At 46.2% G+C, this 23,801-nt stretch overlaps 2 protein-coding genes across 7 annotated transcripts in view; one reads left to right on the top strand and one right to left on the bottom strand.

Annotated features, from left to right (window-relative positions):
* LOC107379232 (tetratricopeptide repeat protein 24) overlaps positions 1 to 9,337 on the bottom strand; it is a 15,483-nt gene extending 6,146 nt beyond the window's left edge. For 3 of the 6 annotated variants that reach the window (XM_054740903.2, XM_054740902.2, XM_054740901.2), the window contains exons 1-6: positions 7,019 to 8,171; positions 6,615 to 6,908; positions 4,353 to 4,554; positions 2,486 to 2,692; positions 992 to 1,120; positions 778 to 899 (exon numbers count right to left, since the gene is read on the bottom strand). In XM_054740903.2, coding sequence (XP_054596878.2) covers positions 778 to 899; positions 992 to 1,120; positions 2,486 to 2,692; positions 4,353 to 4,554; positions 6,615 to 6,908; positions 7,019 to 7,333 — 1,269 coding nt within the window. In that variant the 5' untranslated portion in view covers positions 7,334 to 8,171. Of the gene's footprint in view, positions 1 to 777; positions 900 to 991; positions 1,121 to 2,485; positions 2,693 to 4,352; positions 4,555 to 6,614; positions 6,909 to 7,018; positions 8,192 to 9,254 lie in introns of those variants that run through there. The other 3 variants (XM_054740905.2, XM_054740904.2, XM_054740906.2) reach the window with 3 other exon arrangements.
* Positions 8,457 to 23,801, top strand: iqgap3 (IQ motif containing GTPase activating protein 3). Its single transcript, XM_070551835.1, has 38 exons — positions 8,457 to 8,588; positions 9,111 to 9,198; positions 9,263 to 9,419; positions 9,798 to 9,875; positions 9,953 to 10,029; positions 10,112 to 10,179; positions 10,287 to 10,400; positions 10,474 to 10,652; positions 10,741 to 10,822; positions 11,171 to 11,334; positions 11,418 to 11,505; positions 11,576 to 11,739; positions 12,847 to 13,007; positions 13,073 to 13,191; positions 13,326 to 13,489; positions 13,630 to 13,720; positions 14,113 to 14,280; positions 14,363 to 14,508; positions 14,585 to 14,752; positions 14,819 to 14,902; positions 15,008 to 15,079; positions 15,180 to 15,249; positions 15,347 to 15,555; positions 15,683 to 15,835; positions 16,962 to 17,125; positions 17,207 to 17,431; positions 18,340 to 18,480; positions 18,576 to 18,660; positions 18,797 to 19,029; positions 19,122 to 19,254; positions 19,449 to 19,551; positions 19,721 to 19,844; positions 19,932 to 20,019; positions 20,106 to 20,318; positions 20,453 to 20,613; positions 20,723 to 20,848; positions 22,768 to 22,876; positions 23,317 to 23,801. The coding sequence occupies exons 1-38, from the start codon at positions 8,561 to 8,563 to the stop codon at positions 23,425 to 23,427; spliced, it is 4,908 nt and encodes a 1,635-aa protein (XP_070407936.1). The 5' UTR covers positions 8,457 to 8,560; the 3' UTR covers positions 23,428 to 23,801.

Here is a 23,801-nt window from a genome sequence, read left to right on the forward strand (position 1 = left end):
ACGGTGCTAGTGTATTCTCCTACAGCACCTTGACACGACTCAATAAATGTTATGCAACATTTTGTGAACATCAATTTATTTGCATTTATTTGTTATAAATGCCACTGTATATTTCTTGCTGTCAGTATTTGCAAGATATTGGTATTTGGGTCTGTACTGGTTAGACTTAAATGAGTTAAACCAAGGTCTATAGCCCTTGGGTCATAAACTATGAGCTATAAGTATATTGGTCTTTTTATACTGGGAATCAGGAGATATTTTAGTGATAATCTTGTTTCTTATTTATTTTTGTCCTGATTGTGCCCTGAGCAATTTTATGACTGAATAAAAAATAAAATCAGCATAAATAGAAAAATCATCCTAAATAATCGTGATCTCAATTTCAGTCACCATAATCGTGATTATTAATTTTGCCATAATCGAGCAGCCCTAACTCACATATTTGGAAACAAAACACCTATGCTAAGAGACACTCTGCTCAATAATATCAGAGAAAGAGAAACAGCCAGCTGCTACCACTTCTACTTTAGGACAAACAACCAAAGAAAAAAACAACAACAAAAAAACACCATTTGAAGTTACGGACATTTGCTGTAACAGCGTAAGTCACTGAGTGACGTAGATCAAGATGGACTTGGTGTTTTTATTTATGTCTCTATGAGGTTTTTTGTGTGGCACACCAGGAGATCAGCTGCCAAACAATCAAGTGAGTCCAGGTTGTGTCATGTGATGGCTCAATACCCTAACATGACCATGCACATTTTACAGGTGTGTTACCTGGCAGAGACGAAGGGTGCTCAGAGCCTGTTTATAGAGCTCAACTGCTTTCTGCTGCTTCTTTTGCTTCAAGTAACACTCGGCCAGTGCCTCACACACCTGGACCTGAGCCAGGTGGTCCCCTGCAAACACACAGTTGAACATTGCTGGGTAACTCACCTGACCTTCATAAACAGACAAGTAACTCATCTGAACAGACTGGTAACTCTGATACTTGTGTCTCTGAATCCCTGCAAAGCGAGGATGAAGCTTTCTGCTGCCTCCTCTTCGTCCCCCAGCTGACTGTATGCAAACGCCATGTTGCTGAAACACCGAGCCTGGTCACTGCGGCAACCCAGAGTACCTACAGGTATACACGGTGTGATGAAAAGAAAAAAAAATAACATTTTCAACACAACAGGTAAATAACATGCATACACAACAGTCATGTCAAAATTAATACATATAAGTCAACAGAACCTTCTGAGATGGACCTAAAAGCCAGAGAGAACAGAATCAGCAGGGATTTAAAGGGATTCACCATCTGAGTTGCTCTCACATTCAGGTCCTAACTGGTCCACAGAGATGAAGCCACCAAAAGATTTGTTTCCTATATCTTCTGCATGGATATAAGAGTGGCCAACAAGAGGTGATTGGTGCACCTTAAAATACTGGCTGGAGTGGAAAAGTGCAGGAGTTCAGACAGAGCCGAGCCTTTGGAACTCTGAGCTGAATCTTGAAGTAGGAAACTGGTCAGAGGAATTTTAGGTCTTTATTCTACAGAGGAGTCGAACTTGCAGGAACCTGGTTTTGACCACAGAGATAATCACAGAGGAGGGACAGTAGGCAAACCAGAAAGCTGATGGTGGTGTTGTAAACATTTAGGAGAGCAGACTCAATAGAATAATTTCTGTTTGGTTTAGTTAATACCATTCAATTTGAGGAAGCTCATCTCCAGCCATTATTACACATCCCTAAGAGTTCAGCAGGGATTGCACCAATTCATGATAGTTAGCTGGAACTGATAAATAAAACTGGAGGTCATCTGCAAAACCATGAGAGGAGATATCTTCCAGTGGATCCCAATAGCAGTATGCATAAAGAGAAAATAATGGGACCTAAAACAATGCCCTGAGGCATCCCGTGTCACTGAAAAGTACAACTTGAACCCTTCATGGGCCATGCCTTTAATGCAAACACATGATTTCAGATGTGAGAGAATGATGTTGTAGTCTGCTGAGTCCAATGGGTCTGAAATCAGAAAGGATGACTGGATCTAGAATGGTCTTTTTGATGAGTGTTTGTACCAAAGAATGTCTGAGGGCAGCCGAAACACAAGCAGACACCAACATGGTGGAATGCTGTCACTGGGGGACACAAATGGGCTAATTTACTCAAGGTGGAGTTGAAATGGTCAAGAACACCTATGCATGTAGAGGACGTAGAGGATGCAGAAGCTGTGGGTCCTAAAAGACTCTTAAGGATGTTAAAAAGCAGCGGAGGTGGTTTACGTGCTTAACCAGTTAACTAATTTACATGACAGAACTAGATTATGTTCATCAGAGTATCTGATTTGCATCTTCAATCTGGAATTCAGTTTTATGAAGACCATTGATCTTTTCACAGGTGGTTAAAGGGTAAGACTCAACTCATAGGTAATCTATAGCTCTGTCAGCTGACAGGCAGTGTCCATGTGAGCTGCAGATATCTGACAGGTGTACTGACTCACCGTACAATCCTGCAGCAAGCCTGTGATGATCCACCGCAGGACCAAACTGGCCCAGAGCGTTCTGGGCCGCTCCCAGGTTTTGCAGCACTTTCGCCAGCAGGGGTGGACTCTGGGCTGCAGGACCCAGGGCTAGGTTAAAACACAGAACCGCCTCCTCGAAACACCTGAGCTGGCAATAGGACACGCCCACGGAGAGATAGAGTTCACCTGGATCACATCAGAGGCATTAACGACATACAGGCGAGTCAGGTGTGTATATTTGTAGAGATGAAGAAAGCTGGTGTCATGAGGAGTTCAAAGAAATATGAAATACTAAAACCATTATAAAACATCACCATCCAAAATATGAAAATGATGTTCTGATCATTCTGACAAATGTTGCGCTGATTTCACAGCAGTACACCTGACTCACCTGTTACACCTGATTCACCTGCTACACCTGACTCACCTTGTACACCTGATTCACCTGCTACACCTGCTATACCTTACTCTCCTGGTACACCTGATTCACCTGCTACACCTGACTCACCTTGTACACCTGATTCACCTGCTACACCTGTCTCACCTGGCACACCTGATTCACCTCATACATCTGATTCACCTGCCATACCTGACTCACCTGATTTGCCTGCTATACTTGACTCACCTGGCACACCTGATTCACCTGCTATACCTGACTCACCTGCTATTCTTGACTCACCTGCTATACCTAACTCACCTGCTATTCTTGACTCACCTGGTACACCTGATTCACCTGCTATACCTTACTCACTTGGTACACCTGATTCACCTGCTATACCTTACTCACCTGGTACATCTGATTCACCTGCTACACCTGACTCACCTTGTACACCTGATTCACCTGCTACACCTGACTCACCTGCTACACCTGACTCACCTTGTACACCTGATTCACCTGCTACACCTGCTATACCTTACTCTCCTGTTACACCTGATTCACCTGCTACACCTGACTCACCTTGTACACCTGATTCACCTGCTACACCTGTCTCACCTGGCACACCTGATTCACCTCATACATCTGATTCACCTGCCATACCTGACTCACCTGATTTGCCTGCTATACTTGACTCACCTGGCACACCTGATTCACCTGCTATACCTGACTCACCTGCTATTCTTGACTCACCTGCTATACCTAACTCACCTGCTATTCTTGACTCACCTGGTACACCTGATTCACCTGCTATACCTTACTCACTTGGTACACCTGATTCACCTGCTATACCTTACTCACCTGGTACATCTGATTCACCTGCTACACCTGACTCACCTGATTCACTTGCTATACCTGACTCACCTGTTACACCTGATTCACCTACTATACCTTACTCACCCGGTACACCTAATTCATCTGTTACACCTGACTCACCTGCTAAACGTGATTCACCTGCTACATCTGACTCACCTGCTAAACGTGATTCCCCTGCTACATCTGATTCACCTGCTATACCTGATTCACCTGGTACACCTGACTCACCTGCCACATCTGACCCACCAACTGCCATGTTACACTTGGCGCTGCCAGTTCTCTCCAGCCACCACCAGTAACCAATGCAGCTGAAGTGATTTGCCCAACTAACAGCTAATTTTAAAACACTCAGAGGTAACTGAAGTACCCTCACTTAAGGTACTTCTGAGTGTTTAAAATTATATGAGAAATGCTATTAATTGTGAGTGAAAAAAATTATAATTTCTGCTCTCTTCCTGTATCTCCTGAATCTCAATGAATATTTTCATTGATAAACAGCCTTAATATATATGAATGAACATAAGTACAGAGCAGCGCAGCGCCAAAATCACACAATTACATTTGAAAAATCACTCCGAGTAATCTATTGATTACCTAGAATCTTTTGGTCAGTGATGTTTTCCAGGACATTCTGACATTCTGTAAGCACGCTTGTGATGTCATCCTGGCTGAACTGATCTGACTGGATCATGTGACATCCTGCTTCTTTTAAGGCAGTTGCCGCAGAATCAAACATGGCAGCCAGTTTGTAACCCTCTGCTGCTCGAAGAAAACCTTGAACCGCCTGAGACCAGTTCTGAAATACAAAGACAACCTGTTATGCCTTTGTTATGTTCATTCTCAGTTTTTTGTTCAAATAAATGTTTTGTGGTTATTCATCATACGCAGAACTCTGTGTATGATGAAGAACCACAAAAGATTAAACCTTTTACACTTGATTTACATGTTGCATCTGTAAAATGGTCAGTTTTCACCTACATATTGACCTACATGCCACCGGTCATCTACAGACATGATTCCATTCTCAAAAGTGGATTTTAAATTCTATCTCCCAACAAGCCAGAAGACTCTGCAGCTCTGAACACATTATAACATATTGTAAACAAACTGTTCCCATTTCAAGGCAAGCTTCCACTTATCATTTCTACAGGATTCCTCCTGCCTCTGAATAAAAGTGAACATTTTCAGCTCATATGAGTTAATTAATCATGAAATGAAATGAACAATATGGTTAAATGAAATGTTTTGATTAATCTGTGCCTAAGTTAATAAGGTTGAAATGAATATTGTCCTGCAATGATCCATTTGTCTGATAATCAGCATATGTGACTTGACAAGCTAATCAGCCATACACTTAAACCCATGACGAGATGATAAAGTTAAAGTAATTTCATGCACAAAGATTTGTTCTTACCCACAAATCAGAGAACCTTCTATCTGAAAGAAGGCGTGATGTTCTGAGGGTTGTTTGTTAACACCTCTTAACATGGCACATCCCAATTGGCCAGGTAATCATAATATGGGAATATTAAAACTGAAACTTGCTGAGTGATTCAGTTAGTTCTTGAGAAAGCTTCGGACTGGCTATCCGGAGCAAAACCTCTCTAACCCAGAGCATCTTTTGACAAGCTGTCAAAAACCTGCTGCACGCTACAGCTGACCGCAAACGGTTCCTTCAGAATAAAGCTGAACCAACTTCAACTCCTTAAGAGTTATTCCTAAGACGCAAACAACTGTGGTTACCTGGAGACATCTCAAGACTGGTCTGGTCATACTGCAGTTTCTCCTACGGACTTCGGTACCTTAGGGCTGGGCGATATGGCCTCAAATATACATTGCAATATAATCTGAAGCATGTGCGGTAATGATATATATTGCGATATATTTTTTCCTCTGTTTATATATGTCAAAATGACATTTATATAATCCTCATGTGGCAAATATATGCCACTTGAGGCATATAGGCCTCCTCCTCCGCCAACTCCATGCTTGCAGTCACTGCCATTCTGTTATCCCAGTGTCTGCAGGGTGCCCATCTTAGTGATGTCATGTGTTACCCAATTTCATATCATTTCTACCTTATATCATTTATATTGCCCACCCCTACCATCAATTATAGTTACAGCAAACCAAATTCACTCCCACTCAGAACTCAGTTTCTTCAGATACAAGAGCTTCTGATAACATCACATTCACACATCATCACACCTCACATTCCATCCACGTTGATTCATTCATCACATAAAGTCTTCCTAGCTGTCATGTTTTTAATTGTTTAGAAAATAAATTTCTTACTTTTTATAAACTTGACTCTCTTCTTGAATTAATACGAAGTGTGTTTGATCACTGAAAAAGCAAAGAATCCTAATTCTTCTGATTAAACATTCAAGGACTAATAAGGTTGATATCCTATATTTATATAGAATATCACGGCTCATTGGTCATAAGTAAAGGTAACATATTAAGCTTAAAAGCAACATACATATTTGATACATACTTATCTGATTTACCTGTTACACGTGATTATGTTACACCCAATTTACCTGTTACACGTGATTTACCTGTTACACCTGATTTACCTGTTACACCCAATTTACCTGTTACACCCAATTTACCTATTACACGCGATTACGTTACACCTGATTTACCTGTTACACCCAATTTACCTGTTACACCCAATTTACCTATTACACGCGATTACGTTACACCTGATTTACCTGTTACATCCAATTTACCTGTTACACTTGGTTTACCTGTTTCACCTTTTTACACCTGACTCGCCTGTTATACCAGGATTTGTGATGGATAGTTAAATTCTGCATCAGGTTCAGCTGTGGTTCAAGTCCCTTTTCTCACCTGAGTACTGCTGTAGCAATGGCTCATCTCCATGCAGGCGTCTCCCTCATTTCTGCCGTCTCCCTGTGATCTGTACAGCTGAGCAGCCAGCAGAAAGTAGGCTGCAGCCTCTTTGTTCTGACCCAGTGCTTTGTGAGCCAGCGCCAGGTTGAACTGAAGGTCTGGGAGTCGGTCTGCCTTTGGCCCAGGTTCAGCCTGTTGCAGGAAGTCCAGTCCTTTCTGAGGTCGCCCTGCTTCTACATAGGCAGCTCCAAGGTTAAAGGAACAGGCCTTGATGACTCGGGAGTCCTGCAGCTATTTGAATTATGAGAAATGCAAAACATACAGTCATGGGCTCACCTGGAAGCTGTCTCTGATCCTATCTCACCTGTAACTCATTTTTCTGTTTTACCTGTATTTCTCACCTGTGCTGCAGCCTTCAGGGCATCTTTGAAAAAGGTCAGAGCATCCTGAGGTTGTCCTTCCTGCAGCGCTCTGTGACCAGAGGATGTCAACTGTTGGATATCTACTGTCTTCCTCTGTGTCTTTGTTTTGTTCTTCCTATTTGTCTTCATTTCTTTCTCACCTGAAGGAGATTTATCAGATGGCATCTTGGTGATGCAGCAAATAAATTCACCTGCGTGGATTCTAAAGAGATGGAGAGAAATCTGTTCATTGTTGACTAAAATCCAGTTAGAGGAAGTTCCACATTCCACTAATCCCAGCTGAAACATCATCATTCTACCTGCCAATCCAAATCTTCTGATAAGTTTTAATTAAACCGATATCAGTTCACTCTACTGAGCTCCAGATCTTCTGCAAGTCTAATGTGGAGACAATCTGCTGAGGAGCAGTAACAGGAACAGTGGTTTTAAAAATCTGATGAAGCTGCTAGACCCAGCCAGAACCAGCTATTTGTATAGCACCTTCTTAGGGTTCTACCCCCCCCCCCCCAAAAGGCACTTCACAACACAATCAGTCATTCACCCATTCACACACACATTCACACACTGGTGGGGATGAGCTACAACATAGCTACAGCTGCCCTGGGGCGCACTGACAGAGGTGAGGCTGCCGAGCCACTGGTGCCACCGGTCCTTCCGCACATCACCGGCAGACAAGGTGGGTTAAGTGTCTTGCCCAAGGACAGAACAGCAGCATTCTCTGGTTGGAGCCGGGATCAAACCTGCAACCTTCCAGTAACTGGACAACCCGCTCTACCTCCTGAGCTACTGCTGTCCCACACAGAACCAGCTAGAACAAGACAGGGCTAGCTAGAACCACACAGGACAATTTCAAACCAGACTGAACCAATTAGAACCAAACAGTACCAGGTAGAACCAGATAGCTTTACAACTTGACAAACCAGCTAGTCAGTTAGAACCAGCTAGAGTAAAATGCAGTGACCCTCTGAATGAACTGTAATAGTGAGTTACTGTAACGTCTCATTAAGTTCAGTTAAGCATTTCTGAATTTGAATTGGAGAAAATAAACAAACATACTCATACCTGCAGGCTACCACGTCCACCTGCCTAGCTAACAGCTATCTCTCTCAGTTTGTGTGGGTTGCTATGGCAACACAGACAGCTGGGTAAAGGAATGACTTCACTAGCATAGTGGAAGACAAACATTTATACATTTGTCTCATTTTATAAGTTTCTGTGAGTTTCCAGACAGATGACAGCGTTATATTTTAACATTGCAAAACAAGACTACATAGACCAGAATGCGACGCTGTGACGTACTGGCCAATAGCAGTGGCGGCTGTTAAATGAGCCAATCAGAGAGCGGCGGGAGCTTTCAAACCTAAAAGAGGAAACAGTTGGGATGACTAACTCTTGCTGCATTTTTATTCTCCGAGTTTGTTGTCTGATGTGAAGTTTCTGAGGTTATAAATGTCTGTTTTATTCTCCGGCTGAGATAACTACAGTTTTATCAATCACCGGAAGTGACAACCACGGAGCAACATGTCGGATTTTGCTGCGCAAATTTGCGGTAAGTCACAGTAAAAGCTTTAGTTCCTGAGTGCGGAGTTTTTAGGTTCGTGTTGTGATGTACAATTAACGTTCCAGCACTTAAATCTCATGTTTCTTAACAAAAACACGCTGACGTGTGTTCTGGCAGCTCTGATAAGCAGCTAATTTCCATTCTAACTCCTGTTTTTGACTACCGCAGTCGGGTTTTGGGGCAGATGTGAGCTGTGTCTAAAACACACCTAGGATGAACATCCTCGGAGCCAGGCTTTTAAGGCAGTTTTCTGACCGGTTCGGATCGTGGACTGTCATAGTTGCTGAATGATATCATGTCACGTTGAGCAGATGTAAATCCAGGTGTTGTCTCACTTGGATTAAATCGGGCTTCATTCGGTTTTGGGACACCTGGCTCCAGAGTCTGGTTAGAATGAGTTCCGGGGTTCTCTAACGAATCACTGACCCGTTTGGACTCCGCAGAACCTCTGTGTGCTGTTCACAGGACATACTAGTAGACAGCTGTATTAATGAGGTGTGTATTATCCAGGTGAGCGTCTCACAGCAGAGCAAATGGATGAACAGAGGATGCAGAATGTGGCGTATCAGTACCTGTGCAGGCTGGAAGAGGCCAAGAGGTCAGTGAGCAGAACCATACCTTGTTTTGTTGTCATGTGCTGATTGAATTTGTTACCTTTTCAGGTGGATGGAAGCGTGTCTGGAGGAGGATCTTCCTGCTCCCACAGAGCTGGAGGAGACTCTGAGGAATGGAGTCCTTCTAGCCAAACTGGGTCACCGCTTTGCTCCGACCGTGGTCCCCCTGAAGAAGATCTACGACCCAGAGCAGCTTCGATACAAGGTAGCATGACTCCGGTCCAGTAGAACAGCTGATGCAGAGATCATCAGCTGATCAAAGAATCCAGAGCTCCTCAGACACCAGTCTGTCACAGATTCAAGGTGTATTAGAATAAACGTGTTACCTGAGATCAATGTGTTCAGAGTAGAAAAACATGAGGTGTGTGGTGTGTGTGATGTGTCCACTCTGTTCTGGTTTCTTTACCGGTCTACTGTAGGAGAACCTTCCAGAACATTATTGTGGATTCAAGAACCTTTCTATTGTTTTTTCTGTTTTGAGAGTGTTATTCTGGATTATTTTGTTCCTGACCTGCATCAGGAGTGTTTATTAATCCTTTAGTCCCTCTGGAGTCATTAATCAGCTGTGGTCTGACCCCTTCAGGCCCAGGGTCTTCAGTTCCGTCACACTGACAACATCAACCACTGGAGGAGCGCAGTGACCTCACTGGGCCTACCGCAGGTCAGTCTCCACATAGGTCAACCCAGAACAGATCAGCCGAGGGTCTTCAGTCTAAAATGATTACCTCCTGTTGTTAGATCTTCCAGCCTGAAACTACAGACGTGTACGACAAGAAGAACATGCCTAGAGCTATTTACTGCATCCATGCACTCAGGTAAACGTGTCTCATCACCAGTGTGTCTGATCTGTCATGTGTCTGATCGCCTGTATATCTGATCTTCTGTGTGTCTTTGCAGCCTGTACCTGTACAGACTAGGTTTGGCCCCACCCATTCATGATCTGTGTGGAAAAGTCAAGTTTACAGGTAAATGCCAGCAGCTAGATGTTTCATGCTCTTATTGTGGAAGTTGGTATTTCCTGTGGTGTGCTCTGGACCAATCGGTTTTCTAACATGTATGTGTTTTTGATCAGATGAGGAAATAAACAATATGAAGCTGGAGCTGGATAAATACGGCATCCAGATGCCGGCGTTCAGCAAGATCGGAGGCCTTCTGGTCAACGAGCTGTCAGTGGACCAAGCTGCAGGTAAATGTGGATTCTGATTGGCTAGGAGCTCTCAGGTCAGAGCTTTAAGTCTGACTGTGTTCTCGGCCATTAGTTCATGCTGCAGTGATTGCCATTAACGAGGCCGTAGAGAGAGGAGACGTGAGCGTCACAGCAGCAGCTCTGAGCAATCCATCCGCTCTCCTCCATGATCTGGAGGAGGAGTTGATGAAGGTCTACCAGGATGTGCTGCTCCAGGCCCGGAGGAGGAAGGCTGAAGGAGCACAAGGGAAGGTGAGTTCTGATTGGTCAGACAGAGGTCTAGCATCCAATCAGCTGTTTTTGTTGTTGTTGTTTACATGTTTGTGTCTCTGTCCGACAGCGCGGAGGCTCAGAACACACAGACGTGTATGAGGAGTTTCTGACCCAGAAGGAGATCCAGGAGCAAGTTAACATCGTTAACGGTGAGAACAGCGGGATGGAGGAGAGAGGAAAAAAATACTAAATTTAGTTTAATTAGTCAAATCTATTATTTTGTTTTCTTTAACAGATTTGATTTTGACTTTAATCCCATTTGAATCAGACTTTAGTTTCAGTATTTAAACCGTTGGTTGTTTATTTGGGAGGGAGAAGTTTGGTCGGCCTCCTTGCCTCCGTACGAAACAATCAGCTGCTGATGGTGTCATCAACTGCTGACAACGTCCTCGAGCAGCAGAGAATGATGTGTATTTTCTAATAAGTTGGGTCCGGTCCTGATCAGCTCTGGTCTGGTCCGGTTCTGGTCCTGACTGTGATATTCTGCTGTCCTCCAGTCAGGTCAGCAGTGGAGATGGTGGACGAAGCTCTGGATGCTGCAGACGAACTCTCTCTCCTCTCAGCCCTGCGGCTACCATGTTTGTCCTTGAAGGGCCTCCATACTGAAAACGGGTTCTGGTACCTGGACCAGCTGTTGGTGGACCGCCAGCACAAAGCTTTGGTAAACAACCACTCAAGACATCCATATTCTGGGCTTTGATGCTGGCCTGGAGCTTCTCACACGTTTTCTAACCTCTGACTCAGGATCAAGGATCTGTGGATCCTCTGGAACCCGCCGAGCTTCAGGACAGCATTTATGCTGCTAACCAGGAAGCCCAGAGATCCCAAAATCGTAGGTTCCATCCTTTCTGGACTTCAGCTGGTTCAGCCTCACCTGCCTGAAACACCTGTCTGTGTCTTAGTTCTCATAGCGGTGCAGAAGATAAATGCGTCACTGCGTGGAAACGACCCCCGCTGCACTGTGAGCTGCCTGATGAACTCTGACCTGCAACTGCCACAGGTCTTCCCATCTGCCGCAACGCTGTACCATCACGAGCTGCGACTGCTACAGAAACGGGCCGTACAGGTAAACTCCTTATTTCTAACTGAGCATCAGCCTGATGACCTGACATGGTACCGCCCATTTTGACCGTGTGACTAATTTAAACATAAAGCCCAGTTCCAAACAGGGTAAATGAAGTCGGATCTGGTGAATCAGATTACCCCCAAATTCCACTACCTCCGCTCCGCTCCAACACGAACGCCGGAGCAAAATCGGTCCCGTTGTAGTCAATCAGAGCAATTCCACTACTGCGGCCGTGCTCCGGCAGTGTGGCGCCGTGCGCCGCCCTCTGTTCCGGCATCCGGCAAAAATAGAATCGATCCTATTTTCGCCGGACGCCGGAGCACCTCCGCAGTAAATGGACAGAAATCACAACGGCCCAACAGGAAAAGGAGCAAGCACAATTTCCGTATTTCACAATAAATCGATAAACAAAAGGCGTTTTTTGTTTCATATGCACAGATTTAACAACTTTTAACCACTATCAATGGCGGCTGAAGTTTAAATGCACAAAATTAAGCCATAAATACAGTTTCCACTATCAAAGTAGTCACACTTTGTTGATCCAAACACTGCTGATCTCTCAACACAAATGATGGGCAGATTAAACAGCTCATGCCGATGCTTCTCCCACACAACGGGTGTTTGGATCTAACTTCCGCGTTTATTGCTCGGACCGTATTGCAAGATCTCGAAAATCCCGCGCATGCTTGTTTGCCCCCCTCAGGTCTCCGCACCGGAGCGGAGCCGTTGTAGAGCGGGTACCAGTAAAAATTGAGTTCGGAAGCGAGCGGCTGCGGAAGGCGGGGGCGGACCGGAGCGGAGGTAGTGGAATTTGGGGGTTAGTGACGTTTAACCAGCAGCTGATTCTGGTATCATTGTTGCCAGCTGTTGATGACATCAGAGACTCAGGTTGCTCTGATAGGTCGGCCTCATTTAAGATGACTCCTTTACCTTCCATTTAAGACAAACTCCTCCTTCCTCTCGTCACTTCCGTCTTCTAGATGAGGTGTCGACTTTATCCCAGCGTAGATCAGTCCGACTTTGCGGTTTAACCATCAGGTGTGTTTGGCACCTGATGGTGTCAATTTACTATTTTACACAGGTTTGTGTTTTTGTTTTGTGTTTCAGGAAGAGCTACAGCAGGAGGAGCTGTTTGTTGCTGTGGAGATGTTATCAGCTGTTGCTCTCACCAATCAAACTTTGGAAGTGGGAAACCTGCAGAAGTTCAGCTCATCATTGCTCAGCCCATCTGTAGGACTCTCTGATGTAGACCCGGCCATGATGGACAGGTGTGACACTTTATACGGTGGTGTTTATGGTGATGGTGACGGTGATGGTGATGTTTGTTTTCCAGGTACTTTGAACATCTTTCAGGTGTAAAGCAACAGAATGTCACACACTTTCTGACCTGGAACGAGCTGCAGGAAGGAGTCAACTCTGTCAACAACCGCGTGCAGGAGGAGGAGCAGCAACGTATGGAAACGCTAAAAAACATCCTGATCCTGGTCTGACCCTGTGCAGTCGTTAGGGACAGGATCCAGTTTGTGTTTACTCGTATGTCATGTGACCTCTTTAACTGTATTTACCTGTGCTCACCTGCTCTACAGAGCTCCTGGCTGTCGGCCTGACCAATGAGGCAGTGACGAGAGGAGACATCCGTCTCCTGCTGTCCGCTTTGATGCTGCCTTCCTGTGGGCTGGACGAGGTCTTACCTGCCCACATCTGTAGATACTTGACTCTGCTGACCAGAGCCAGGGAGCGCAAAGTCCAGGTGAGTAGCCCAGCAGAGCAGGTAACCCCACCTTGACTACCAACATTCACTCTGAACACATTTGTAGTATTGTTCTTCAGCAGGGGTCCAGATGTTTGAAGGTTGAACTCTAATCACCTGTAATTCTTCTGTCCTCTCAGGTGAGCAGAGACTTTGAAGCTGAGCTGTGGTTGGCTGATATCCAGGAAGCAGTGAAGCTGGCCAATCAGCAGAGTCAGAATGCTCTGAAGTGTGAGTTTCCTTTACCAGGATAAGATCTGTTTCTCAGTTTGGCCTAAATCAGGCGTGGGGAGTCTGAGGCCGCTCACGATGTGTCCAAATCTGTGGAGACGCGGGACAAAATCACCAAGTCTGAAGTCACAAATTTTGATTCTTTAGACCGCAAATATGTCGAATTTAAATTAAAACATAAAGATTTTATATTTTAATCTATAATAAAGTCCTGAGAGAAAATGTGTAGCTATGAGACGTAAAAGGCTCTGGTCCGGTCAGGCTCCTGGTTCTGATGGATGGATGGTTTTCTAGAGGGAACTGGCCTGCTGCTGGCCACTAGAGGGCTTCTGCATCTGTGGTGCTGCTACTCCCAGGTGCGTGTGTGTGTGACTGTTTTGTTTTCCCTGCAGTGTGTCTGGCCGTGGCGGCGGTGAACCAGGCTGTGAAGGAGAACCGGCCCAAACAGACGCTGCGTGTTCTGGCTCTGCCTGAGCTGCAGCTGACAGGGGTTCGTTCTGACTGCGCTGCAGAATACCAGCAAGGGCTGAGCGCTCTCATCGTTCACAGAACACCTTCAGGTGAGCTTCTCAGGAGAGCTCGGTGTGTGCTCAAGTGTTTTAACTCGCTAACAAAGTGACTGTGTGTGTGTGTGTATGGAAGGGTCAGGTGACAGCCGCAGCCCGTGGGTTCGAGTCCAACTACACGATGGATCTTTTTATTACTTCCACCTGAAGAGGTTAGAGGGAAGCTGGGAGAAACCCAAAGAGAAACTCAACAACTTGTTCATAGATCATCACGACATTCAGGTATGGCATCAGGACGGACGTGTTCTCCATCACTGATTGGTCAGTGGATCATTTTGTGTGTGGTGTCACACTACAGGAAGTTGTTAGCAGCGTTTCTGCGTCCTACAGTCGTAGCGTAGAGTGGAGGAGCAGCGAAGCCCTGGTTATCCGTCTGCAGGCTCGGTGTCGCGGCTTCTTGATCAGGAGGCAGCTAGAAGCCCACCATTACCTCATCAGTCGGACAAATGCCGTCATCATCATCCAGGTGAGGGGCGTGTCCTGCAGATGCTTTGGCTCCTCACAGATGTATTGATGTGATGTTTGTGTGCAGTCTCACTGGAGGAGGTTTGTGCAGCAGCGGGAGTTCAGGCAGCGGCTGCAGTTCCTCCACAAAAACTGGAGAGCCATCGTCAAGGTAACGGATTCTAACCCTAACTTGGTTTAGTCAATAGCTCAAACTGGTAAAAATGGGTGATCAGTTGGATTATTGGAAGGTTTTTGGTTTTTTGGTTGGTTTCAGATCCAAGCATTTGTGAGGATGTGTCTGACAAGGAGAAGATATTTATCCCAACTGCGTTTCTTCAGACAGAATGTGAGTCCTGCTGGACGTTCACCATTTCATGTCTTCAGCCTAGCATGAGATATCCAGCCAATCAGTGGGCTGTCACCATGGTAACAGCCTGTGTTGACAGGTGGATGCTGTAATAAAGATCCAGGCCTTTTTCAGAGCCAGCAGAGCTAGACATGAGTACCAGATGCTTGGTGGGTTCACAACGCTGCGTCTCATTGGTCCTTTAAATGACATCACAGAAAAAGATTTCTCTGGGCTCATTAAGTTCCTCCCCTTTACCTGTCTCAGTGCGTTCGGATACGCCGCCCCTGTCGGTGGTCAGGAAGTTCCTCCACCTGCTTGATATGGGTGATGGTGACATCAGAGAGGAGGCGGGGCTTCTGAATCTGAGAGAGGAAGTGGTGAGGAGCATTCGCTTCAATAAGCAGTTAGAGGCTGACCTGGACCTGATGGACCTGAAGATCGGTCTCCTGGTTCGAAACAGAGCCACATTGCAGGTCAGACCCTAAAGAACCATCTGTTACGGGGCTGTGTCGGACACTAAGCTGCCAAGATTTGGTTCTAAACCTCCAGTAGAACTTGTCTAGTTGTCCTTGTTGATGTTTGTCTCTGATGTCCAAACAGGAGGTTGTGTCTCACTGCAAGAAACTGACGAAGAAGAACAAGGAACAGCTGTCAGACCTGATGGATGTGGAGAGGAGTAAAGGCCTGAAGGCTCTGAGTCGACAGAGGAGGGAGAGACTGGAGGCCTACCAGCACCTCCTCTACCTGCTACAGGTGAGGCTCTGACCTCTAACTGCTGCAGGTGTGGCTCTGACCTCTACCTGCTGCAGGTGTGGCTCTGACCTCTACCTGCTACAGGTGTGGCTCTGACCTCTAACTGCTACAGGTGAGGCTCTAACCTCTAACTGCTACAGGTGAGGCTCTACCTGCTGCAGGTGAGGCTCTGACCTCTACCTGCTACAGGTGTGGCTCTGACCTCTAACTGCTACAGGTGAGGCTCTGACCTCTAACTGCTACAGGTGAGGCTCTACCTGCTGCAGGTGAGGCTCTACCTGCTGCAGGTGAGGCTCTGACCTCTACCTGCTGCAGGTGAGGCTCTGACCTCTAACTGCTACTGGTGAGGCTCTGACCTCTAACTGCTACAGGTGAGGCTCTACCTGCTGCAGGTGAGGCTCTGACCTCTACCTGCTACAGGTGAGGCTCTACCTGCTGCAGGTGAGGCTCTGACCTCTAACTGCTACAGGTGAGGCTCTACCTGCTGCAGGTGAGGCTCTGACCTCTACCTGCTGCAGGTGAGGCTCTGACCTCTAACTGCTACTGGTGAGGCTCTGACCTCTAACTGCTACAGGTGAGGCTCTGACCTCTAACTGCTACAGGTGAGGCTCTGACCTCTAACTGCTACAGGTGTGGCTCTGACCTCTACCTGCTGCAGGTGTGGCTCTGACCTCTACCTGCTGCAGGTGTGGCTCTGACCTCTACCTGCTACAGGTGTGGCTCTGACCTCTAACTGCTACAGGTGAGGCTCTGACCTCTAACTGCTACAGGTGAGGCTCTACCTGCTGCAGGTGAGGCTCTGACCTCTACCTGCTGCAGGTGAGGCTCTGACCTCTACCTGCTGCAGGTGAGGCTCTGACCTCTAACTGCTACTGGTGAGGCTCTGACCTCTAACTGCTACAGGTGAGGCTCTGACCTCTAACTGCTACAGGTGAGGCTCTGACCTCTAACTGCTGCAGGTGAGGCTCTGACCTCTACCTGCTGCAGGTGAGGCTCTGACCTCTAACTGCTACAGGTGAGGCTCTACCTGCTGCAGGTGAGGCTCTGACCTCTAACTGCTGCAGGTGAGGCTCTCACCACCTCTACCTGCTGTAGGAGTAATCTAACATCATGTCTTTGTGTTCAGACGCAGCCTCTGTACCTGGCTCAGGTGATCTTTCTGATGCCCCAGAGTCGCTCCACCTCCTTCATGGAGATGTTTGTCTTCAGTCTTTTTAACTACGGCTGTGACAGCAGGGAGGCCTACCTACTGCTGCAGCTGTTCACAGAAGCACTCCGATACGAGATCAGGTTACGTACTGCTACTATCTGCCTACCTGTGCCATGATGTCGTCAATCACCTGAACATAGCTGTGTGTTGTCTCTGGTCAGACTGAAGGTGGAGCAGCCTCAGGATGTGGTCACGGGGAATCCCACGGCCATCAAGATGCTGGTGAACTTCTACCGCCATGCTCAGGGTCAGAATGCCCTGAGGGATTCTCTGGGCCCGGCTCTACAGGATGTTCTGCAGGACCGGACCCTCAGCATCAGAACCGACCCAGTTGAGGTCTACAAGATCTGGATTAACCAGACTGAGACTCAGACTGGACACAAGAGGTGAAGACAGCAATTGGATCTGAGATGTTTGTACGGCATGTGTGCGCACACGCATGTAATTATTTTCTTCAAATCAAGCCTCAACACATTATTTATGTACAGTAATCACATCACATGATTGCAGTGGGCGGTCCTTAAAGAGCAAGTCACCCCCTACAAGAAACTTACTTCACTCCCACTTCATGTTTGAAAAATGCAACAAATGCTGTTGCTTGGCAGGCCGAGAGGGCGGAGCCACTAACAAATACACACACACAGGCTCACAATGGCATTATGACATCATAATGTACCAGATGACATCATAGCATACCTCTTAACCAATAGCGGTGGCAGATTTAAATTCAAATACAGTGCAGAATTTTTCCCTGACGACGGCGCAACACTGACAGTTTTAAGCAGAATAGTTGAATTTTAACCAAGATGCACTGAACTGCCAAATTATTGAATACACGTGTCTGTTGCATGATTAGACACTCCTTTATATAGTTTATCAGCAAAAAAAATGTGATTTGGGGGTGACTTGCTCTTTAAAAATGGTTGAAGACTTTAAAGTGTAATCTTTGAGGAACCCTGCATAGGGGCTGGGGGTGTCACAGGACCCATCGTGTTCTCACAGGCGCGAGTCTAACGGACCGCAGGTCCCATGATCGGCTTTCGAATAGAAAGAACCGCTGACGGTCCTAAATTAAGAAGGGAGAGAATAAAACTAAAGAAGACAGAAAATCTGATGTTTGGACAAGCTTGTTCCTCTGAAATAAAACACTCTGTGCTTATTTGTTAATAAAGTACATCATTTGTTTTAGTAATTAATGGGTCTTTGGGTGGAGGTGGGGTTGGAAGAACTACGCTGGGCTGAATTTAGATGGAAACTGGCCCTTTATGACGGTTACACCCACATGTCTTTGCAGTGCTCTGCCTTATGAGGTTTCTCCTGAGGAAGCTCTGGCCCATCCTGAAGTTCAGAGACGAATCGACATCGCCATAATTAACCTGAAAAACCTGACTGATCGAGTTCTCAAATCCATCACCTCCAACCTCAGCAAACTGCCGTAAGTTTCTGTCTCTCCACACCTGCTAATACCTGTGCACGTTGCACCTCTAGGTGTTTTTATTGGCCCGTTTCTTGTTCCTCTGACCGTTGTAGGTACGGCCTCCGTTACACAGCAAAAGTGCTCCGAGATGCACTGAAGCTGAAGTTTCCAGCAGCCAGTGAGGATGAGCTATACAAGGTGAATCCGTCTCCCTCTGACTCGTTCCAGAAGGATGGTTCTTGAGCAGAACCAAACTCTTGAGCGTAGGCTGTTTTATGCATCATAGAACAGGAGAACTGACCTTCTAACCCTGATGCTGCTTTGCTCCGTACAGATTGTTGGGAATCTGGTCTACTACCGCTACATGAACCCAGCCATTGTGGCTCCAGATGGGTTTGATGTTCTGGATCGCTCGGCCGGCTCCTCTCTGCAGCTGGAGCAGCGCCACATCCTGGGATCCATAGCTCGCATGCTGCAGCAAGCCGCCGCTAACAAGCAGTTCCATGGAGACGGGTACCATGTCCGAGTCCTGAACCAGTACATTAGCCAGACGCACAGCAAGTTCAGGTCTGGGTTCCTGCAGGTTCTGCTTGAGTAAAGCCCATGGTGGGATGAGATGGAGGGTTCTTACGGATGGTTCTGGATGTTCCGTTTGTTAGGAGGTTCCTGGTGTCTGTCTGTGATGTCCCTGACCCTGAGGACAGATTCAACATGGACGAATACTCTGAGCTGCTGATTGTCCACAAGCCCATCGTCTACATCTCTGTCAGTGAGCTACTCAGTACTCACAAGGTGAGAGGAAACATCCACAACCTAACTTAGGCCTTTGTCAGAACTACTCTTCTGCCTTTCTCACAGGGTTAACCTCTGAAATCCACCAGGTGTAACCGGCTCCACCCCCAGTTGTTGTGTGTTGATGGTTAAAACATAAACCTGGTCTAAGGAACCTCTGGACCCACCTTCTCATTTTCTCTCTGTTTCTGCAGTTGCTGTTGGACCACCTGGATGTTCTGAGTCCAGATCCCTCAGACCCGCTCAGGGTGATACTGGACGACCTCGGACCTGTTCCTCCCCTGCAGGATCTCACTGGTACTGCAGCTGTTTGTGGACTGTTCCAAGTACAGGACTTAGGATGGTGTTAGTGAGCAGATGTTAGTACAGGTTTGGAGATCCAGGCTTTAGTGTAGGCATTAGTTCAGGGCCACGGGTGTTTGTACAAGTGTTGACAGCTCGTTTGTGGTATTTTTTTTTCCTGCAGGTGAGTCTTCAGCTGATCAAGGAGCAGAACTCGGTAAAATGGAGGTTTCTCTGACCCTCACGAACAAGTTTGACATCTTCAGTGAGTCCGTTGACCAACCAGACACCAGAGGACTGCTCTTTAGGTTGCCGAGTCTCACCTGTTCAGGTAGATGAGCCTGTTAGCGCACCAGTTTCAGCTGACCAGGTTTTGTTTTTTATTCCTTTTTCAGCACTAAACAGCTCATAGTCGACGTCATCAGAGCTCAGTCAGGGGACTCTCTGAGTGACATCCTGAGAACAAAGACCTCACCTGATCAGGTAATTGGCACACCTGGTGTGATGGTGGTCCCCATCAGCTGCTGATATCTTTGAGGAGTTTAAAACGAAGTTTAATATCTAAACAGGAAGTGTGTCATAACTGGCTGGTGCAGCGACGGGTCCGACAGGACGCCCACACACCTGAGAAGCTGAGGAGGAACCAGTCACTGGTCGCCAACGGCAGCCTGAGTTTAGAGGAGAAGAAGAGGAAGATCGTGCGGAACCTTCGTCGTCTGGAGGCACTCGGAGTTCTGAGACCAGCTCAGACGGATAACCAGATCCTGCAGATGATCGTCAAGGTAACAGAACGGGTTTCCTCTCAGGTCTAATGGTTTCCTCTGAGGTCAAAGAAGACTAGATTGTGTGGTTGTCACTTACCTGTAATCAGATTACTTGTGCTGAGTAATCTTTATACGTCCTTTCTCTCCGTCAGGACATTCGGCAGCAGCGTCTGCACCGTCAGCTTCGGGGGGCGGAGCTTCTGAAGCTTCAGCAGACTCTCAGTAGGCTGCATGAAAAAAGCAGTTTCTACAGCGAGCAAGTTGACTATTACAGACATTACATCACTTCCTGTCTGGACAACCTGACCAATAGGTGATCACACACACTTCACTGTTGCACATTCAAAAAAAGTTTGTTTTACTGGAAACTGATTGGCTTATAATACTGTGATCATTCCCTTGTTGTTTGGGATGTCTTGTAGTAAATCAACCAATAAGAAGAATGAAGAAGGCAGAGAGAAGAAGAAGCTTCCAACTTTGAGCTACAGCGCCACCCGACTGCAGGATAAGGGAGTTCTGGTAGAGATCCAGGACCTGCCGACCACACAGTGAGGACACAACACAAAAGCACACTATTACAACCCAGATATACGGGGTTATTCCCAGGAAAACGACACAAAACGCTTCCAGGCTAAATGGACTACAAATGACTAAAAATAATCCAGAAGGGAGAAAAGACTGGGGGTCTTAACTGTTAAACTAAAAAAGTGGAGCAATACTTCACAGGGTTTCCCTTGCATAGCCACAGCCGTGGCGGGCTGAAATCCCACCGCCACGCCTACAAGATCCCAAGTTTTGTTTTGTTTTGGTGTTTTTTTGCACTGTTTCCCAAAGAAGCAGCGGGAACTGCTTTGTTGTCGCTTGTGATCACAGCCGGCAGGCAGCAAGGAGGAGTAGGCAGGGCAAGGTGAAGTTACAACATAAGTTACTGAGTTTAAAATTAGAAAGGTAGCAGTGGATATAATGCTTTTTGGTTTACATGTTTCAATAGCATTAAGATAAACGAGTGTTGACGATCTTGACAGGGTTTCCTCCCCCCACCAGGCTAAGCATCACTTATTCATGTAAAATGTATTTATTTTTTCATGTCTGACTTTAACCGCATCTAATACTGTATTACGGCGTGATCGCAACAGCGACAACTTAAGATCGATGTGTGAGCAGCCTGAGAGGTCGGGTGTTTTCATCTGAACCCTTAAAACCTCCAGCAGGCTACGCTGCACTATTGACGTGTTAGCGCGCGGCGCTAACAACTTAGCAACGTGACATGTCTTGGAGAAAGCGTAAAAACACGTTGGACGCTTCTTCTGAAGTGGGAAAATAACACTTCTTCTTAAGCAGAGCACGACGTCGCCTTGGCTCGTTCACGGCCGAGCCGGACTGAACTCGATAACATTGACCCAGCACAGCCACTGCGCCGTTGGAGCTGCCCCGTGACTGCCTGATGGAAAACCAGCGGGTTTCATCAGACACGTAAAGTTTCTTGTTTTTGCTGGGGACCCCCTGTATTTTACCGCTCCCTCCTGCAGTCTTCCCCTATTAACATTTTAAATGATTCTGTAAATTCCGTCTATCAATAGAAAAAATCTCTGCCTCTGCCAGCTGCAGTAAATGTAGACTCCAAATAATAAATAAGAGGTGCATTCATCTGTGTATCTCCTTTGATCCGCATTAGTGATATTTTCAGCACCAGAACAGTGAAGCAAAGAAACAGATTCCTCAGTTTGTTAGTAATTTTATTTATTAGGTGCATCTAACCTGTTCTATTTTACTCTGAAATGAGATCAAATTAGTGCTTCTATGGGTTGTCTCCTCTGCACTATAAAATTTTACTTTATTTAGAGACGTGTCATAATTTCTCCCCAAGCCCCCCCTCCCCCCCTCCCCGGCCGGCCCCACCACCACAGATGGAAAAATTCCCAGGGGAAACACTGCTTCATCAAAACTATTGAGCAGCAATCTATGCCGTAGCACTCTTCAAAGATAATCGAACACTAGAACCTGCTGGAGACGGAGTCCAGCTCCACCATGTTAACTCCATTCCACTCCACAGCTGCCCCCACCAGCAGAGCAACTTTGAAGTTGCAAGTGCAAAATTCTGGGTGGGGTCTGAGTGACATTTCATTAACCCTGTAAATGGTCGTTTTAGCACACACTGGATCAAGAAAATTATTTTTAATGGAAAAACTGCATAGTATCCCTTTAAGGAGCAACAAACCACGAAGGCAACTCCAAACAGCTGCGCTAGACACTTCCAGGAGAGATATGGGGGTGGAAGCTAATCCTTGCTGTGCTGCTGTCTGTGGTGCTGATCAGGAGGGGGTAGGCGCTGTCTGCTATGCTGGACAGAGAAGGCCATAGTGCAGCAGAAATAGGTGCTGTCCATGGTGCTGAACTCCAGCCCCCTGGGACAGACAGGCAGCAGCTGTAACACACAAGTTTGACCAGCAGTTTCTTTCTGTTCCAGGTTTAAAAACGTGATTTTTGACTTTGTTCCTGGACCTGAGAATGGAACCTTCATCATCAAAACCCGATTCCTCGGAGTTCAGATGGAAGAGTTCCTGCTCAGATATCAGGTACCAACCGACCCGGTCTTAACCAAATGACAGGTAGACCTGACTCAACTCTCTCTCTCTCTCTCTCTCTCTCTCTCTCTCTCTCTCTTTATCTCTCTCTCTCTCTCTTTATCTCTCTCTCTCTCTCTCTCTCTCTCTCTCTCTCTCTCTCTCTCTCTCTCTCTCTCTCTCTCTCTCTCTCTCTCTCTCTCTCTCTCTCTCTCTCTCTCTCTCTCTCTCTCTCTCTCTCTCTCTCTCTCTCTCTCTCTCTCTCTCTCTCTCTCTCTCTCTCTCTCTCTCTCTCTCTCTGTCTGTCTGTCTGTCTGTCTGTCTGTCTGTCTGTCTGTCTGTCTGTCTGTCTGTCTGTCTGTCTGTCTGTCTGTCTGTCTGTCTGTCTGTGTGTGTGTGTGTCTGTGTGTGTGTGTGTGTGTGTGTGTGTGTGTGTGTGTGTGTGTTTCTAGGACCTGCTTCAGCTGCAGTACGAAGGAGTCGCGGTGATGAAGATGTTCGATAAGGCCAAAGTTAACGTAAACCTTCTCATCTTCCTTCTCAACAAGAAGTTTTTTAAGTAATGAGTCTATTTCCCACTCCTGAGTTCTTCTGTCTGGTTAAAGAACCATGTGAGAACTCCTTGGTTTATCTCTCTGTACCTTTTTATATAAATGTTCTTGTTTTGTCCAATTATTTGTGTTATTGTTAGTGACTATTATCACCACTGAAACATATTTTCTGATATCATTTTTTACTATTTAGTTCATTTTAATGTTTTTTCCTAACTGTTTTTATGCTGATTCAGATCCAGTTCTCTCCCTGCCGAGCTTTGAACTCTGGTCTTGAATCAGATCTAAACACAAACTCGTTTACACACTCATCTGATTTTCCTTCACTACGTGTGCTGTTTTATAACACTATATCTACTTCTGCATTTAATAAAATGAAGATGAAA

The sequence above is a fragment of the Nothobranchius furzeri genome, chromosome 5 (assembly GCF_043380555.1).
Source record: "Nothobranchius furzeri strain GRZ-AD chromosome 5, NfurGRZ-RIMD1, whole genome shotgun sequence".
Taxonomy (NCBI): domain Eukaryota; kingdom Metazoa; phylum Chordata; class Actinopteri; order Cyprinodontiformes; family Nothobranchiidae; genus Nothobranchius; species Nothobranchius furzeri.